Raw genomic sequence first — 20,004 nt, forward strand, 5'->3', positions numbered from 1 at the left:
TTAATAAAAAGATAATTTTTATGTGTGGTTAAAAAAATTTGTTTCTTATTTTTGTAATTTTAATAAAAATTTATAGAAAAAAAATTGATTTTAAAAAAAATTAATGTAGTTTTTTAAAAAGTGTGATAAAATCGTATTAGAAATTTTATTAATAAATAGTTTTTAAATTAAACATTTCATCAATATATATCATACGAATATCGATGTTCAAAATGTGATACGTAATACAAACAAGTCATTTAAAAGATTGTCCGAGACTCATAACCTATGTAGCACAGACACTGATATGATACGGACACGGACATGAAAATACGTATAATATCTAAAATGTAGGACACGGAGACACAAATCTATATTTTATATAATTACAAATTATATAAATTGACAATAAAGATTTATGTGCATAAGTATGTTTCAGAAGTTAGAATTTTTAAAAAATTAATGTATTTTTCATTTTCTAAATTGTGTTAGAACCGTACTAGAATTGTCAGAAATTCAACAAATACTTTTGGAATAGGACACCTTACGGATACATGTCATTCAAATATCATACGAGAGTGTCGATGTTCAATATAAGTACTGACATGACACACTATTTAAGAGAAGTGTTTGAGCTTCATAGTTCATAACTAATAACCAAGTTTATATACCAAATTTAATATATAAACTGGAAAAAAAAAGTAAAACAATAAAAAAGGAAAAAAGGAAAGTGGAAAAGAGGATGCCCTCGGGGTTCCGGGCCGAGAAAGCATATGAATAGTGCGGAAGGAAACGCTGCGTTTTGGCCAAGTCATGTGAAGAAGCTATGCTGTCTACCTCGCCTCGCGTGCGTGGCTTCTTCTAATTTCTCCTCTCGTCTTCTTCTTCTTCTTCTTCTTCTTCTTCTCCCTCTTCTTTTTCTTCTTCTTCTTTTATGCTTCTTCTTCTTCTTCCTCCTCCTTCTTCTTCTCTGCTTTAGGTTTTTCCATTCCCACACTTCACATCGTTTTTTTCCTCTTCTCATTCTTCTTCTCCACCGTCACTCTCTTCTCCTCGGCCTCTATTCCTCTCATCCATTAGCGATTTCTTCAATTCCTCGCGCGATAAGGTACAGTCTCTTCTCCGCTATGCTATTCTCGATGAGTTTCTCGTTTCTTCATGCATTGCCTCTGGTTATCGTCTCGAGATTTAACGCTTTTGTTGCGCTGCGAAATAGATACTTTTCTTGCTTGCGTTTTGGTTTCCGCGATGGCCTCCAAAGGTCCCAGGTCTAAGATTGATCACGAGAGCAGAGCCAAAAGGCAAAAGGTTAGTTCGCGTTTTCGTCTTCTCCGTTGTCGTTTCTAGACGTTTTACACTTTTTTTTTGGTTTATTTTCGTGTGTTAATTTCGGCGTTGAATAAAACTGTAGTTACTTGCTGATAAATTAAAAAAAAATTAACTTATTAATAATTATGAAAATTGAAAATCTACCTAGTTCCTCTTGAAAGCAAAATTTCCACATGCATGTTCAAAACTATTTATTTATTTATTTATTTATTTTTCTTGGTTTTGTGTGGTAGTTTTGGTGTTCGATGAAACTTTAGTTGCTGGTTACGATTTCTTGCTGTGCTAGGTTTTGTTCCTTTGAACGGTTTGCTTTGTTTTTGGTGTATAGAAAATAAAGAAGAAATTCAGATTCGGGAAACTTAGAAGTTCAATAGAGTAAAGCTACTGAAATAACGCTTGTGGTGATAGTGAATTGGAGCTGATTAATACGTTAGCTATGCTTTAATTTGTTAACATAAGTTGCTGGAGATTTGTCCTTGGCTTTATGGAGGGATAACAAACCATGCTATGGTATGGAAAGACAATCCCTATTAGGGTCATGTAGAGTGTATCAAGAGAGAATTAATCTTGGCTGTTTGATATTACATGCATGGTTAAGATTAGTTTTAAGTGAACCAATTTCTATCATAGTGTTCGGAGCTCAAATCCTGGGTAAGCAACTGTGTTAAATACTCGGAAGCAGACCTTTTAAAATCTCAATCATCCATGTTTGTATGGTTAAAATTAGCTCCTCTTAGCTCTCATGCTCGTACTTGACAGGCCTCTTACACACTTATGTCAGCTTAGAGTTTTAGAATCAATACACTTTTTTTAATTGATGTTTGAGACTATTAAAGTAAAAAAGGGGTTTTTTGATTTTTTTTCTTGTTGAATTAGTCTGGAAATGAATTTGCTTAAAGAGTAGTCCTTTTAGAAAATTTGATTGTGGCTGGGTAAAAGTTGGTTGCATGTCACAGATATACACTGCACCTGGGTTTGATGGGCGAAGTTGAAGTTAGTAAGGGAATTTGATATCGTGATTTAGATGAGGAGTGCAAATCCATATGTTTGTTACTGCACTGCATGAGAAAAACCTTGGAAGTGAAATGCTGATGTTGGTCCTTCTTACTATTCAGTTGGCCCCATAATCATTTCTTTCCTATTTCATAACTCTCCAGAAAAAAAATGTAAGGCAACACTAAGTTCATTTGACATTGAAACTTTTTTGTCACTTGTGAATGTGAAACAGCTCTTTTTATCAAGCAAATTGAGCAATGAAATCAATTGTAGCATGAGCCTTTTCAGGATGTTGTTCTGTTATGACGATGTTGTTAAATAACTGTTATAGTGCTCCCATAATGCTCAACATGGTGATTTTCAACCCCTCTGCCTTAGGCAATTTGTGAAGGGAGGAACACAATGGTAGTGCCATAGGCTTTGCAATGGCGGTGTCATTGGTGGAATTTTGGTCTTCTACGATATACTGCTATTGATAACCTTGACTGCATATGTTATTTTTCTCTTATACTAGCGAGCATGAGTTTCCATGTCAAATTGTAACAAAAGGTTAAACTAATTTGTGTATCAGTTGTCTTGTTGGGTATAAACTACATACATGGATTAATCAGCAATATTGAGATCTATCTGAAACAAAGTTTAAATAAAATCGTTTGAGTAATGCCTTTAATGGTTTGTCCTAAAACTAACTTAGGTTCCTAGTACTCCTTCTTTTAATTCGGATGTCTTCGATTTGATTCAATTTTATTTGGAATCTCGCAGTCTTCTCGAATGGCTTAATTATGTAAGCCAAGTGCATTATCTTTCCCTCGCTTGGTAGCACATAATTTGTTTTGGGCATATACTCATTTTTTATATTTTTTTCTATGCCCCCTCATACACCTCAACACTTCTTTCTTGCTTTTTTTTAACACTTTCTTTTTCAACTCAACACACTATTATGGAGCACTGTTGGTTTTATACTGTTGGAAATAATATCAGTGAATGTACTTAAAAACAGTATGTTCATGTATGATGTATCACATTCACATAATAACATGCACTTAATGTAGATCAGCTTCTAGGAAGTTGCACTTAATTAATAGTAGCCTAGGAAATAGTCTCCACTAAGTCTACTAAGAGATCATATATATGGTCGGTATATACAGAACCTGTGCATACTACATTCTCTTGAATAACAAAGCATTTTCATTCTCTTGAGCTCTCTCTTTTACGATAAATTCTCCCCACCTGAATTCTACATGTAAATGTCGCAATTTGATAAAGTTTTAATTTGAGATTGATAGGAACTTACCAAATTATGTTTGAAGTGTTTCTTTGTTACTACACCAACTCAAATTGTTGGTGTGACATCCTCATCAATCTTCCCTGTCTCCTTGTAAGAAGGATCCGATTTCAATGTACTTTAAACTATGCAACTAATTTCACCTCCAAAAGATTGCTAACTCAAAAGGAAAGATAGTGTACAACTTGGGAGGATTAAAAATCTTCCAAAAAGAGAAAAAGAAAACAAAAAAATATCAAGCTTAATCAACTAAAATCACGCAATTAAGTACAGGAATGATAAATGTTAAAATAAGCCAAACTAGAATGACATTATTAATATTTTTGTGAATGCATTTGCATTTTAGAAGTGGATTTTTTTTTTAAATCAAGATTGTAAATTCATGTTGTCATCAATCCTCAAATTATTTGAAATTTTGGTTAAATTCGGGGGCTAAATGTTTGGCTGTTGACTTGTTTATTTCCCTCCTTTTAATTTTTGTGCGTTTAAGATAGAATTTTATTTTTCTGTCTTTTCTTCAGTCCTAAATGGGAAGCCTCACCAAATCTGTGTTTTTAATACTGGAAGGAATATTTATATTTTTAGTTGTTAACCCTCTAATTCGTTCAGAGAAAGTAGAGATGCAAAGAAAGTGGACAATGAATCTTAGAACAACCTGAAAGATGAAATGGGAAATTGTTCAACGAGATTTGTTTTAATTGCTTATTTTGCAAAGAAAATATTTTTCTTTTCCAATTTCTGTCTAAGTTTGACTGTTTGTTGTGTTAGGCTCTTGAAGCTCCTAGGGAGCCTCGGCGACCCAAAACTCACTGGGACCATGTCTTAGAAGAAATGGTGTGGTTATCAAAGGTACCCACCCACTAGTTTCACCTTCAAAATCTATAATGTGCAGTGTTCTATATTTTATTTTGTATGATTTTACATGCTGTTCTTTGTTTTGCAGGATTTTGAATCAGAGAGGAAATGGAAATTAGCTCAGGCAAAGAAAGTAGCTCTCAGAGCCAGCAAAGGCATGATAGATCAGGCTACAAGAGGTGAAAAGAAGATGAAGGTGCCGATCTCTCTTCTATAAATGAAAGCACTGATATCCTGCATCAGTTATTGATGCCGTATTTGTATTATTATAAGCTACAGAAAGCATAATTCGGTGATTGCATGCTTCTTTTATTCTCCACTGTTTTGTTGTGATGAAAGCTGCATCTTGTACAGGAAGAAGAACATCGGCTAAGAAAGGTTGCACTAAATATTTCTAAGGATGTTAAGAAATTCTGGACAAAAATAGAAAAGCTGGTAATATTTTTTTTCTCAATTGATTTGTTTGCTGGCATAGTTTTTGGAATTTCTATTTGATGATCTTCATTTCATCATCTATTATTATACCAGGTTCTTTACAAACATCAAATGGAACTCGATGAGAAGAAGAAAAAGGCTCTTGACAAACAGCTTGAGTTTTTATTAGGGCAAACCGAGAGGTTGGTTCCCTTTAATTTTTTTCACTTATGTTTTATGGAAACTGGCAGCCCGCTCGACTTTGTTGTTCTTATCTTTTAAGTATATATTGTTTTCAGGTACTCAACAATGCTGGCAGAAAATCTTGTGGATACTCATAAATCAGGAGAGAATAATTCTGCAGAGCATCACATGAGTATTCAACACAAGGATGTACATGGAGATGTTATTAATGAACCTAAGGAAGCTGATGTTGGTAGGTAGAGAGACATATCTTTGAAGTTATAATTGGAACCACCTTTTTCTAACTTAATTCAATTGTAGTGGAGTATCAATCAGATGCCGCTGACAATGATGATGAATATGATGTACAATCTGATGATGAATCGGTAATTCTTTTTCAAATAATGTTCTTTTTATTATTGCCACACTGTCATAAAACAAGACTTTTTGGGCATGTTGTTTGTGAAGGCAACTTTTATTTACAAAAACCTAGATAAAGGTTCAATTTACTTTTTTTAATATTTATTTCATTATCATATCAAGTTTATATTAGTATGGAATAAGTAAAATATGGTTTTGTTAATCTGCTCATTGTGTTTTTGACTGAAGTCCTTATTTTTGAAAAAAACAATTCAAGAATTCTGTTGCATGAAAAGGAGAATTAGATAGGTTTTTTTTGGGAAATTAATCGAAGAAATAATCTGCTATCTAGTTGTTTTACTGAAAAAATGTAACAACTTTGGGATAGTGTGGATATGTGAAGTTCCACTACCACAGATACTGTTTCATTTTCTTCGTAAAATCACCTATAGTAGAGTGTGTTGTATTCCTGTATTATTATGGAGTAATTTATTTTGCAGAATCTTTTTTGCATTCTCGATAATATGTAAGTCAGAATATTTATTGCTATGATTATTAGAAGGTTATCAAAAAAATATTCTTGGGTATCTTTTATTTCTAGGAAAGTTACATTGTCATGTCCATACAGTTTTTCCCCATGCTAAGTAGGTGGGAAAGTTATATTCCCATGGGAATGTGAGAAGTTATTTTCTAACCCCACTATACCAATTTTAATTGTTTTATTTTAATTATTTTGAAATTTAAAAGGTATGTTAGGAATATTAAAAGTTAACCAAATGTATTTTTTAGATATGTCAAGAATAACTTTCTGGTTACAGTATTCTTGGGAATGCAACATTTTAACTTGAAACAAATGCCCTTTATGTTTTGTACTTTATTTGTTTAAAAAAGGCAACACAGTGTGTTCTTTCTTCACTTTCTAATTGTTGCATTGTTGACTTAGTCATGTGCATACTAGATATATCTTTAATATACTTTATGCATTTCCTAGATGCAACACTGTTAATTTTTCCGTGTAGATTGCTGAAGTTTTCTCAATAATGTGTTTCATTTGAAAGCTGAACATCTCTGTGTTTTTTACCTGATTATTTCTTCTGGTGTTTTAATGGGTGAAGATTGGACCAAATCCATTTATGGACTTATGATAATTATCGTACTGTTTGCAGGAGGACGATGAGCGAACAATTGAGCAAGATGAGGCTTTTATTACTAAAGAAGAGAGACAAGAGGAATTGGAAGCTTTGCATAATGAAATGGATCTTCCAATTGAGGAGTTACTCAAACGTTATGCAGGGGAGAAAGGTTAGATTTATTTATTTTTAAAATTCTTTAGAATAAAAGAGAGAGGGGAAAGGCCAATTTGTTGTATGAACCATCCCCTTTTTTGTTTTCTGGGATTCTGAGTTATTCTCAGTTTCTCATCTAAGGAAGCAAATATAGAACAGGAAAGGGAAGATGGTTATAGGTGGTAGCTAGGATAGTGCGACATGTACCGTAAGCTTTACCTTATACATATATTGTGATTACCTTATGAACCATTGGAGCATTTATGCCATTGTTTATTTCACTATTAGGTGAATCTGTGATGAAAGAAAGTAGTCCAGAGCATAGTGAAGATGTTGAGAAAATAGTTAGAACAACTGGTGATGGTAAGAAAGGATTAGCATCAGGTATGAGCCCCCATTTTCTTTGCACTAGTTATACTTGTTTCTGACATAGATCATGGTTAATATATTACAGAAAATGGTGATGATCATTTATCTGTTAGCAAAATTGATCCAAACAACTCCAGCATGGTCTCTGGTCGACGTTGTGTAAGTTGTATGTGTTTAGTTTTACCACTTTGAATATCAGAGGTGAGTTAAAGACTTAGTGTAATGCTAATTTTTTAATAACAGGATGAAAGTAATGGTGATGTTGCTACACCGACAAACAATCTATCTCAATGTGAGGATGGTCAATCTGAAAATCTAAAAGGGGTTCCCAGTGAGACAGCCAATGAAGATTTTGCATATGATTTTACTGATGAAGAGGTGATAATTAACTTAATTTTATTTTAAGCCAAACATGTATCCATTATAATTAATTTCCCATCATTTATGGATCTATAGATCTGACTCCTATATGGCACAACATCTTCATAATTGATGGAGCCATTATGTTCTAGAATAATCCACCAGACAATGTAAGTGGGCACTTGTTTGATAACATGGTATATGTTCACATCATCTCTCCCTTGCTCTCTATCTTCTTCCTTCACTCTCTCTCTCCCCCACAACTCACAAATTTTGGAAAAATGACTCCAAAGTGAAGATGTTTATCTAAATATAAGATACTCCTCTTTAGTCCTTTGGGCTCTGTTGGACGTAACATGTAGATAAGTTTTTCACTGCTGTTAGAAAGTCTGAAAATTGTTTATTGCAAATGCTAAATTCTCATACAATGAATCTACAATTCGGTCATCTTTGGAAATTGGTGGACCTTCTAGCTAGTGGATCTGTAGCCATTTAGAAATAACAAGTCTATGTACTGGGTTTTTATCTAGATTTTAGAAGCTAGCAGACTCTGTGCCCGTAATGATTCATCATTAGCAATATGAATGACTTTAAAATGGTTGGGAGGGCTACGATCACAACCACGCCCATAGTGGTGAAGATGTCGTAGTGATCTGTGGTTTTGCTTGCAAGGAAAATAAATGATATAATATATTAATACATGTTGAAAGCTATAGCATGTAATAATACAAATCACTGGAGAATCAGCTTGATCAGGTGACCCCGTTGGTAATGGCTGACTCCTATGAACAAGTTGCGGTTCATCTTCACCGTAATTTGTATGGTTCATCTTAATTAGTGTAAGATTGTAGAATTGGTGTTCTCTTAAGTAATGAATTGGGTAGTTTTGGTGGACAATTAGCATCCATGCGGGAGACGGGTGCATAAAGCAAATGGTGTTGGCAGTAGTTATCTAAAATTCTGTGTGTTAAGTTGCAGTGGGGAGAGATTGAACATCATCATAGGTTGGCCTTTGGGTTTTAAACAAAATAGGGTTGTTCTAATTATAGTAGAGTAGAGCTGAGCAGTCCAAGACTGCTGTGGGATTGAAATAGTGGAGCAGTTTTCAATAGCGGTTGTAACAGTGACCAAATTAGTGCCTTTTTGCAAGCAATTGTAATGCTGGAACATACAGGCTTAAAAACCCTATTTTACCCTTGGAAGACCATTGTTTAGGGCTTATTTGGGTAAAATATTCCATAAAAATGTTATCTGTCTCTGTTTTCACCACTAGTCCTTCACAAATTATAAGGCTATCTATGTTCCGATTTTTCTTCTTCTGTCTTCCCACCCAGTTTACATTATGCTTAATTTTTCATCTAATTTGTTATGTTCTTTTTTCTATTAATTTAACCATAATTGTTCATTTTTTTACTTCATTGCTATGTTCCTATTGCTCCTAGACTGATAGTGATTGTGTGTAAACCATGTTTTATTATTTATCATGAGTTTCTTTAATTTTGTTTTTAAGTTTTTATGTTTGAAATAATTTTATTTTGTATTAGAATGTTTAGAATTGTGATCATCATGCTTCCTGCTACTGCACTTGGGCATTTTCAGAGTTAGGTGCTATGCCAGATATCCAAGATTTATAACTATGGTTTAATCAGTTGGATATATTTTTTCCACCCACATCAACTCATCAGGGTTGTTCTTTGTAACTAATTATGGTACAATGTAAGGGTCTCATCAAAGTATTCTGTCATTCTCGCTAATTAAGTTAGCTAGTAGGAAAATATTATTGAACCAGGGGGAACTTATGGCATAAAATTCTTGGGACATTAATAAGGGGTGACTTGACACATGAGCTGTGGAAAGTTCCAACACATGTTCAACTGTTATGGTTTTGGTGACAAGCACTCTTTATGCCTTTTCCTTGCACCTTTTTTTTCGGGCAAATGTTCTATTTTTAATTCCTTTGGCCTTGTTCCTTACATCTACTCTGAATATTTGTCAGGAAGATGGTGACTTTTTGCTTGGCACAGAAGAAAAGGTAATAATATATTTGAGGATAGAATTGCTATCATTTTCAGACCAGTTGAGTTTGTTTCAATTAGTTTTGATCATCAATGAAGGCGTGGTTGGTAGTTTTATGTTTGCTGTTTTCACTGTGTCAGTTGTGTGTTGTTGGCCCCTATATTATTTCTGTTGCAGATGTTGCATGTCTAAAATGTTCAAAGAGTTCGCAAAGTGATGGCTGCATCTTTGTTCTTTCAGACATGTACTCTGTTTTAATAGTGACATTGGCATAATGTATGAAGTTGTGAATTGTGTGTTACAGACATAAATTAAAAGGGCGCATTTTAATACAGTTGCACACACTTGGCCCTTTGGTGCTTATAAATTATCAATTAATTTCTATTGGTTGACTGATAATCTTGGAGATGCCTTCTAGTTGTTGTGGACCTTACTACCTCTGCAAGGTCTCTGGGATAGGATTCAAGTCCTATTCCCAAGGCAGATAGCTGATTTATCTTTGCCCTTATCCTAACTATTATTTGTTCTGATGCATTTTTCTTATTCTCAAGTGTGGTGTCTGTACAAATACCCAGCTTAGCTTTGTTGTATTTTTCAGCCGCATGATAACATAGTTAGACATCAAGTATGGTATTTTCAGTTGAGTGCTGTGGCGTGGGTAAATCTCTATGGAGGGATTTTTTTCCTTATGTGTGTTATAGTTTCTGTTAGCATGTGCATGTATCAAGCCTCTGCTCATGGAGAGAGGTGAGGTTTAGCTAGTAGTTAAATGACTCAATATGATGTGATCTGCCGCTAGACCAAGCCTTTCCTTTATATATTTCAAATCCAAATGCATTATGAAAGGTAGTCAAATTTTAGTATCGTTCCATACTAATTTGAAGTCAATTTTTGTTGAATATTACTGTGTTAGTTTGGATTTTATATTAAAGAAATTTTTGGCACTGTTAATCAATAGTTCAACTTTTTTGAAGGTTTTGCCTATTTACCATTTTTCAATTCTTGGTTGTCAATTTTATGTCTTAACCTATTTAAAAAATGTTCAGGATGATGAAACAACCTTATCGGAGGAGGAAAAACTGGAAAGAGTTGATGCAATAGATCCCAATGATGAGGTTAAAAGCTAACCCGCCTGTCCTTCTACAATGTTATTTCTGAATACTACTACTAATATAGAATTTCCTCCCATATACGTTGTATCCAGTCTGCTTGGTTTATATATATGTATATATTCCAATGTTACTCTTCATGACAACTGTTATTTGTAGATTGCATTATTACAAAAAGAGAGTGACATGCCTGTTGAGGAATTGCTTGCAAGGTATAAAAGGGTAAGCGGAATTCACCTCTAATTGTTATTGATGGCTTGATTCCTTAGTACATTGATTTTTATTTCCCCCTTCACCCCTTGTTAGGACCTGAGTGACAACAAAGATGGGGGATATGAATCTGACTATGCTTCTGCTTTATCCGAAGACCATTCAGATTCTCCTGTTCATGAAGATGCTGGGCAAAAGGATTCTTCCATTCCTATGGATGAAGATATCAAGTCTGGTGAGCACCTGGCTACCATACAGTCCCAGGCAGATGAACATTGGGAATCACCTCATGAAAATTTGGATCAGAGAGAAAGCGAGCATATAATTGCTGATGCAGCTGCTGCTGCAAGATCAGCACAACCTACTGGAAACACTTTCTCCACAACTAATGTGCGTACAAAGTTCCCTTTTCTACTCAAGTACTCTCTTCGCGAGTATCAACATATTGGATTGGATTGGCTTGTCACGATGTATGAAAAAAGACTGAATGGAATTTTGGCGGATGAAATGGGTCTAGGTAAAACAATTATGACTATATCTTTGCTTGCACATCTTGCTTGTGAAAAAGGGATTTGGGGTCCACATTTAATTGTGGTACCAACTAGTGTAATGCTTAACTGGGAGACCGAATTTCTGAAATGGTGTCCTGCCTTTAAAATTTTGACTTATTTTGGAAGTGCGAAGGAGCGAAAACTTAAAAGGCAAGGATGGTTAAAACCAAACTCATTTCATGTATGCATAACAACTTATAGATTAGTTATTCAGGACTCCAAAGTTTTCAAGCGCAAAAAGTGGAAATACTTGATCTTAGATGAAGCTCATCTCATTAAAAACTGGAAATCACAAAGGTGGCAGACACTCTTGAATTTCAATTCAAAACGGAGGATTCTCTTGACTGGTACGCCACTACAAAATGATCTCATGGAACTGTGGTCTCTCATGCATTTCTTAATGCCCCATGTTTTCCAGTCGCATCAAGAGTTTAAGGATTGGTTTAGTAATCCTATATCAGGGATGGTAGAGGGAGAAGAAAAAATTAATAAGGAGGTTGTTGACCGCCTGCACAATGTCCTTCGTCCCTTTTTACTCCGTCGACTAAAGAGAGATGTGGAAAAGCAACTTCCAATGAAGCATGAACATGTCATATATTGTAGATTATCAAAGAGGCAGCGGAATTTGTATGAGGATTTCATTGCTAGCTCAGAGACTCAAGCAACTCTTGCAAGTGCCAATTTTTTTGGGATGATTAGTATTATCATGCAACTTCGTAAAGTTTGCAATCATCCTGACCTATTTGAGGGTCGTCCGATTGTCAGTTCTTTTGATATTTGTGGTATTGATATTCAATTAAGTTCTTCTGTTTGCACTATGCTTTTGCCTAGCCCCTTTTCAGTGGTGGACCTTAGAGGATTGGGTCTTTTATTCACTGATCTTGACTATAGCATGGCTGCTTGGGAAAGTGATGAAGTACAAGCTATTGAGACCCCTGCAACCTCAATCATGGAACGTACTGATATAGATGAGCTAGAAGTAATTAGGCCACTGAAATATCAAAACAAGTTGCAAGGAACAAACATTTTTGAAGACATCCAAAAGAAAATCTGGGAAGAGAGGCTAAACCAAGCAAAGGAACGTGCAGCAGCTATTGCATGGTGGAACTCCTTGAGATGTAAAAAAAGACCTATGTATTCAACAACTCTGAGGGATCTTGTTACCTTAAGACATCCTGTATATGATATTCATCAGGTGAAAGCAAACCCTGCTTCGTACATGTACTCAACAAAGCTAGCTGACATTGTTCTCTCCCCCATTGAACGATTTCAAAAGATAACTGACGTGGTTGAAAGCTTCATGTTTGCAATTCCAGCTGCACGGGCACCCTCTCCTGTTTGTTGGTGCAGTACAAGTGAGACAAATGTGTTTCTGCAGCCATCTTACAAGCAGCAATGCTCTGAAGTTTTGTTACCGCTACTGTCACCAATCCGACTTGCAATTGTTCGCCGACAAGTGTATTTCCCTGATAGGCGTCTTATACAATTTGACTGTGGGAAACTGCAGGAACTGGCAAATTTGTTGAGAAAATTAAAATCTGAAGGTCACCGAGCTTTGATATTCACCCAGATGACAAAGATGCTTGACATATTAGAGGCATTCATTAATTTGTATGGCTATACATACATGCGCTTAGATGGATCAACCCAACCGGAGGAGAGACAGACCTTAATGCAGCGCTTTAACACAAACCCCAAATATTTTCTTTTCATCTTGTCAACCCGTAGTGGGGGTGTTGGTATCAATCTAGTTGGAGCTGACACAGTTATTTTTTATGATAGTGACTGGAATCCTGCTATGGATCAACAGGCACAAGATCGATGCCACAGAATTGGTCAGACACGGGAAGTTCATATTTATAGATTGATTAGTGACAGCACCATTGAGGAGAATATTTTGAAGAAAGCAAATCAGAAGCGTGCACTTGATAATTTAGTTATACAAAGTGGGGCTTATAATACTGAGTTCTTCAAGAAGCTCGATCCTATGGAAATATTTTCAGGTCATAGAACACTTTCAATAAAAAATATGCCGAAGGAGAAAAACCAGAACAATGGGGAAGTTTCTGTAACGAATGCAGATGTAGAGGCTGCATTGAAATGTGTTGAAGATGAGGCAGATTACATGGCTTTGAAGAAAGTTGAACTGGAAGAAGCTGTGGACAACCAGGAGTTTACCGAAGAAGCCATTGGGAGACTTGAAGAGGATGAATATGTAAATGAAGATGATGAAACTGCAGAATTAGGTGATTCTGTTTCGAACTTAAATAAAGAGAATGCATTACTGTTAAATGGAAGTGATCATAAGGAAGATAGACCACCAAACTCTGTTGCTGTCAAAGAAGATGATGCTGATGTTCTGGCTGATGTCAAACAGATAGCTGCAGCTGCTGCTGCAGCTGGACAAGCTATCTCAGCATTTGAAAATGAGCTACGCCCTATTGATCGATATGCCATTCGCTTTCTGGAACTGTGGGATCCAATTATAGATAAAACAGCCTTGGAATCTGAAGTCAGAATTGAGGACACAGAATGGGAGTTGGATCGTATCGAAAAGTACAAGGAAGAGATGGAGGCTGAAATCGATGAAGATGAGGAACCTCTTGTTTATGAAAGTATGCTCCACATTGCTCTCTTTGCTTCATAACATTTGAAATTATTGTTAGTGTTTATAAATGTTAAAGTTGATGTCATTATATTAGATCTCATGAAAGAGTGATTAACCATGATAGTATCCAAATAACTGACTCTAGCATAGTTTAGTAGGTCTGTGAAAGTGAAACTATAAAACATGCTATAAGTAACTTGTAGTTCGTTTTCCTCCATGCGTTCATTACACCTGAAACCTTATATTACTGTGTAATAATTATCCTGGTGCGTTGTTATCCTTCTACATTGAATTATAAAATTTTATTTATGGTTGGTTTCCAGTGCTTTAAGTGTTTGGTATATTTATTGACTCATTCAGGGGTGGTTTGTTACAAATGTTTTCTTAAAGGTCTTTAGCTTGTATGAGTGAAATAGTTGTGACTTGTGAGATTGAACACTATTTTTGTCTACGTAATAGGCTGGGATGCTGATTTTGCAACAATGGCCTACCGGCAGCAAGTAGAGGCCTTGGCTCAACATCAGGTGTGTTGAGTGAACTTTGATTATTTTTTCCTGCTCTACGATTTGGAATGAGTATTAATATCTTCCTTTTTGTGATTTTATAGTTGATGGAGGAACTCGAATATGAAGCTAGACTGAAAGAAGCCGAGGAAGAAGCTTGTGATTCTAAAAAGTAGGCCAGCTCTGAACTTTGATAATCTCCTTCCCATCACTTGCTTTCAAAATAGAGTATCTAACATTCATATGAAAACAGCTATTTGCACTTTGTAACTGTAATATTGTTATACATACAAACTAAGTTTTGGTGGGGGATGGGATTTTTACATAATACTTTCTTTAGAAAGTCTCTTTTGAATGTTTCTTCTGCAGTTTTACTTGTAAGAGTTTGAAATACATGAAAACTTTTCTATTGTAACAAGGTAAAACCCTAAATAAGAAAATACCTGAGAATGCTATATTGTTCCTTTCTTTCCACAGGACAACACCAGGGGATTTGAAGCCCAAACCTAAAAAGAAACCTAAGAAGGCAAAGTTCAAATCTCTAAAGAAAGGATCTTTAACATCTGGCTTGAAACCTGTGAAAGAAGAGTCACAAGCAGAGCCAATGAACATAGATGATGAGGATGTCACTGCTCTGGATTTTGTGTCTCCAAATTCAACCATGCAGAAAAAACGTAAGTCTAAAGTAAGAACTGACGGTGAAGAAAAGAGACTTAAGAAGTCCAAAAAGTTCAAGAGGGATCATCATGACATTTATGCGTCCGATTTAGAATCCAACGCTTTAGTTGTCCAATATGAACATTCAGAATCAAAGACTTGTGATAGTCTGGTTGATTTGGAACAGAAAACAGCAGGCAGGGGTAAGATGGGAGGAAAAATATCCATCACTCCGATGCCTGTAAAACGGATCTGGACGATAAAGCCAGAAAAAATGAGAAAGGGAAATCATTGGTCCAAAGATTGTATTCCATCAGCTGATTTTTGGCTGGCTCAGGAGGATGCAATACTATGTGCTGTTGTTCATGAATATGGCCCTAACTGGAGTTTGGTTAGTGATATTCTTAATAGCATGACTGCTGGTGGGTCATACAGGGGGAGATATCGACATCCTGTCCATTGCTGTGAGCGGTTTAGAGAACTATTCCAGAAGAATGTCTTGTTGATGGACAATGCAAATAATGAGAAGATCATCACTCCTGGTTCTGGAAAGGCTCTTCTTAAAGTTACAGAGGTTAGACGAGCAATGCTAGGTTTTAGCACATCTATTTCATGTCCACGATATTTTTTTCTTTGCACGTGGTGGTGACCTTATCTACATGGCTTCATTTCATTTGGAGTAGATTACAACTTTTATTTACTATTTATGATATAAAAAGTTTTTGACCATTCCTATTATGCATTAATCATCCCAAAATTGATAATTGCAAACGAAAAACCATTTTTTTCTCACATCTAGTCTCTTTTGGCAGGATAACATACGGATGCTGTTAGATGTTGCTTCTGAGCAGGTAAATAGGGAGTTGCTGCTGCAGAAGCATTTTTTTGCATTGCTTTCATCTGCCTGGAAGGTGGCATCACATGTTGACCGCAGGCAAAATCCATCACCCACCTGTAATGGTCTCTATTTCGATCAGAGTCATTTTACTTCCATATGCCAGCCTTCGCAAAATTCCTTGAAGAAATCCTCTGAAAGGATGCCATTTGCAAATTTGGCCCAGAGTAAGAAGTTAGTAGCAGCTGCACTTGATGATACCACATCTGGGCAAGTGAATGACAGAGTCATCCTCTCTAACCAAGGAGACGGCATGCCAATGAGTGCAGATCAGCTGGATATAACTCTGGAATTCCCAAAAGAGGAGAGTGATGTCTTAGCTTTGTTTCCTTCTGTTATAAATTTATCGATACATGGGACTGAACCAGCAGCATCTTTAAGTAAGCAAACAGGAGAAGATGACTTTAAAGTTGGTCTGTTCATTGCTGAGAATCGTTTCAGGTATGGCTGAATATGGATTTTAGTTTTATGGTTTGACTTGTGATGATAATGGTAGTGAATAGTACTTTTATTTTTGGTGCTGATGTAAGAGACCTAGAGCCCAGAACAGGAAACAACATCGAGTCTTGAAATAAGGGGCCAAAAGGCAAGAACAAGAAACAAAACTGAGTACTGGTAGAGAGAATTAGTTCATTTCATTGCAGGCATTTGGTTCAGTAGTTTATAGGATGTCCTAATTTCAGTAGGAATCTATTTTTCATAAATTTTGATATCTAATTGCATCCCTTGTGGTAAGTTTATATTGTTGTCATTATTCTTTTTGGCTCCTTCATTGTGAGGCACAAATCAGTGGCGAAGTAGAAATTTTCCTGGATTTAGGTAGCAACCGCCGGACTGATGTTAGGGATTGGGAATTATTATGCCTGTCAGTTACTATAAGTTTATTATATGCAAATTCCGTTGTATTGATCCTTAGAAGAATTAATTGAGTGTTGGCTTGTGCTTTTAACTGTGCAGTAATCTGTTTTCTTATATAATTAGCAGTCTTGTGAATAGTCTTTGCTTGATGAGGTGAGATCTGCTCATGTTGTCCTTTTCTTCTTGGTCTACTTATTATATTCATGTTACGCTGAAACTAAACTTCTAATTTGAGAATTCATTATTACATGTTCAACTTATGATTTAACCTGTAAAATATTTGCTCTTTTGCTGTCACACTATGCATGGTTGAATTTTAGTCGTAGTTTCCTCTTGGTAACTATGTTTGCATCAAATAAATCCGTCATTGCGTTTTGTTGGCCATTGCTCTTTTCACACAACAAAAGTATCATTTTAAACAATTGGTGTAGTGTGTAACTGTTTTGATCAAGCTGTAATGTCAATTAAGTTTCTTTACCCAAGTCCTTAGTCTATGATCATTCTTTTTTTTGGTTATTGTTGGAAAGCTGCTAATGGTGTTTTCTCCTTTATTCCTACCCTCAGGGAGGCAACAAGAATTTGTGAAGAAGACATCTCTGGATGGGCATCATCTGCGTTCCCAACCAGCGATGCAAGATCTCGACCTGGATCCAGGATACAATCATCTGGAAAGCAGAAGTCTTCCATATCTGACTCTGCTAAGCCTTCTAGGTCGAAGTCCAAAAGAGCTTCAATTGATCCTAGCGAAATGCCTCACCATCAGGCTGACTCAATATTCCAGTCAGTGCCATCACTTAAGGATCTGAGATTTGATCTTGCATCGTTCACTACAGATGAAGTTGGACTTAATGCTGTGGATAGATGTTTCCCTTTTGACTTGAATGGGGAAAGTTCATGGGAAATGGAGGGTGTTGGAATGATCCCACATGATTATGTTACTGGTTTAATCTCAGACCTTGATGATTTGTACTTCATTTCCTGAATATACTGACATTAGATGAGAGGATCAAATGAAGCCTTAAATGCAGTTTTGAATGACCTTTGGCGGACAGTGGCATAATACTGTCAGGTTAGTCTTGATGAGTTAATGAATTGCCGTTGGCTTACAATTGAATTGGAACGATACGTTCTCACGGTTCTCTCGTAGGCATACCATTTTGGGTATACAGACAAGACAAACAGTTCAGAGGCAAGCATGCTGAAGGTTTCCAAATGAAAAAATATAGAGATGTAGAATGATGTCAATAATTTAATTTCTTACTCGGAATTATGTATTGGCTTGGGAGTTCAGCTCAAATTTGACAGCGTCATTCTCCCATAGATCGGTACTCATTGGTAAGAAAGCCTTCATTTTTTCTCCCCTCTAATGGTCACACGGATTTTCCTGAGATGTTTTGCATGCACACGTACATATGTTCTTAGCTGGGGCATGCATGGGGTTTAGTGCTTTACCTGACAATATTTTGTTATGGAAGCAGAACGAAGTAGTTTTTTAGTGGCTAGTTCATCAGTCCCATTCATTTATAACACTACTTTAAATTATTTAACATTAGGTTTACACCATCTACAAGTCTACATGCTTGGAGTCTAATACATATTTTAGAATGGTGTTTATTCTTTCTTGGTTCAAGGAACGATGTTATGTGATTCTAAGATCCCAATATGCAAGCCAAGTTAACCAGTTTCAAACGAAATGTTTCGCTTTTTATGTGATGACCCACATGACGACCTGAATTTGTTGGAACCATTCCCCAATGCAAACAGTATTTTTTGAACAGCAGACCAGTCGAGGGTTTATGTAATTTCATTGTCCGCACTGGAGCAATCTGATTGTTTTATATCATAGCAACAAAGTTAGTTTAATACCAGTCTTATGATACCTTAGTGCTTTACAGTTTATAATTTAAGCAACTCCTTTTGCTGTAACAAAAAAAGTCTCATCAAATAGGCCCCACAGGTCACCACATTTATTTCTCATCAATCTTTGTTTTTATTTTTAAATTTTCTATGATCTTGATTTGTTTTTCCATTGTATGCAACGATTCCTTGTCCGAGTGTCATGAAAAAGTCCGTTAGCCGCGAAATATTAAGCTCGTGGAATGTACGATACTCTTGAAATCAAGAGAGAAACCTGGCTTATTTTTTCATTGCTTGATTATTTTCATCAATTCGTGATTGGTATCTTGATTTTTTATAACTTCACTGTTTGTTTCACAGTTTCTTGTTCCCTCGAAATATAGCTTTGTTGATTGCAGGTTTGATGAGATTGTATACGATTTTTAGTTTATGTAACTTTGAGATGCAATACATTTTGTTTGTGTTGCACATCTAAACTAGCAGAACAGAACATTGGCACGAAATATAATTGTGATAAACGAATTTGTTGAATTCGTAGTTATTTACAACTTAAATTTAACGTAGATGCAAAATTAATAAATAACATTGTTATCAATCGTATCTTTTGGAAGATTTCTTTATAAACAATTTTATTGCGTTGTACAATGAGAATCATGGTCATCACATTAAAATCTTCAACCCTTTTGGTTTTGGTTTTGTTTGATTTGGCATTTATTTAATTGGCACCGCAAGTAGTATAACCACTGGAAGTGACAATGCTGAAATTTCAAGTTAAGTTAAATGATCATACGGTATTGAATTCACTTGAGAGATACAACTCTTTTCCAACAGGGATCCCATTCTCAACAATTTTACACCCAATTTCTTGACTGTTAGCATTGTTATATTGTATTTATCAGTAAGAATTGTTATATTGTATTTATGATTAAGAAATAAATAAATATGAAGTATTTCAGGAGTGATTAGTTATTTTACAAAATAACTTTTTTTAAAAGAAAAACTCTATAATTCATCAAAAGCTCTCCGCTCAAAATCAAAATATATAATATATTGCATGGAATATCAAGATTTATCATCAACATGGCATGCATACCATTTTAAAGAACTAATTTCTTGATAAAATAAATGCTAAAACAGCTTATACTATTTAAAAAATAATTCTAGGTCAATCAACATCAATTCCAACTTGTAAACTCATTCTCCAGTGTCAATTTTTTTCTATCAAAACTGTCAACTAACATATACTTTATATTTACCAGAAAATAATTACACTGATTGATTCAACTGCATCAAACGTTGGTAAAAGAGTTTATTTATCAAGGAA

The 20,004-nt window shown here is 35.4% G+C and overlaps 1 protein-coding gene across 3 annotated transcripts; it reads left to right on the plus strand.

Moving 5' to 3' along the window:
• The first annotated feature begins 778 nt into the window (after positions 1-778).
• Positions 779-18,804, plus strand: LOC137830637 (protein PHOTOPERIOD-INDEPENDENT EARLY FLOWERING 1). Of its 3 annotated transcripts, XR_011084249.1 has the most exons (22): positions 797-1,087; positions 1,196-1,287; positions 4,358-4,438; positions 4,533-4,640; positions 4,799-4,879; positions 4,973-5,061; positions 5,158-5,294; positions 5,363-5,427; positions 6,568-6,703; positions 6,976-7,071; positions 7,142-7,215; positions 7,300-7,434; positions 9,413-9,448; positions 10,479-10,547; positions 10,701-10,763; positions 10,848-13,917; positions 14,370-14,434; positions 14,518-14,585; positions 14,891-15,644; positions 15,883-16,406; positions 17,388-17,892; positions 17,971-18,211. XR_011084249.1 is itself a non-coding variant. In XM_068638091.1 (21 exons), exons 2-21 carry the CDS (start codon positions 1,228-1,230, stop codon positions 17,803-17,805), a joined length of 6,108 nt encoding a protein of 2,035 aa, XP_068494192.1. In that variant the 5' UTR covers positions 779-1,087; positions 1,196-1,227; the 3' UTR covers positions 17,806-18,804. The 3 variants fall into 3 exon arrangements, 2 of the variants coding, with proteins under 2 accessions (XP_068494192.1, XP_068494191.1); XM_068638091.1 differs by having other exon boundaries at positions 779-1,087; positions 6,976-7,050; positions 17,388-18,804; XM_068638090.1 differs by having other exon boundaries at positions 17,388-18,804.
• The last annotated feature ends 1,200 nt before the right edge of the window (positions 18,805-20,004 follow it).

This window comes from Phaseolus vulgaris, chromosome 7 (genome assembly GCF_000499845.2).
Source record: "Phaseolus vulgaris cultivar G19833 chromosome 7, P. vulgaris v2.0, whole genome shotgun sequence".
NCBI classification, from domain to species: Eukaryota; Viridiplantae; Streptophyta; class Magnoliopsida; order Fabales; family Fabaceae; genus Phaseolus; species Phaseolus vulgaris.

Coding starts and splice junctions, on each gene's coding strand:
- LOC137830637 (XM_068638090.1), top strand. CDS start 1,228: ATGGCCTCCAAAGGTCCCAGGTCTAAGATTGATCACGAGAGCAGAGCC. Junction 1,288..4,357: donor GCAGAGCCAAAAGGCAAAAG/GTTAGTTCGCGT, acceptor TTGTTGTGTTAG/GCTCTTGAAGCTCCTAGGGA. Junction 7,435..9,412: donor ATGATTTTACTGATGAAGAG/GTGATAATTAAC, acceptor AATATTTGTCAG/GAAGATGGTGACTTTTTGCT.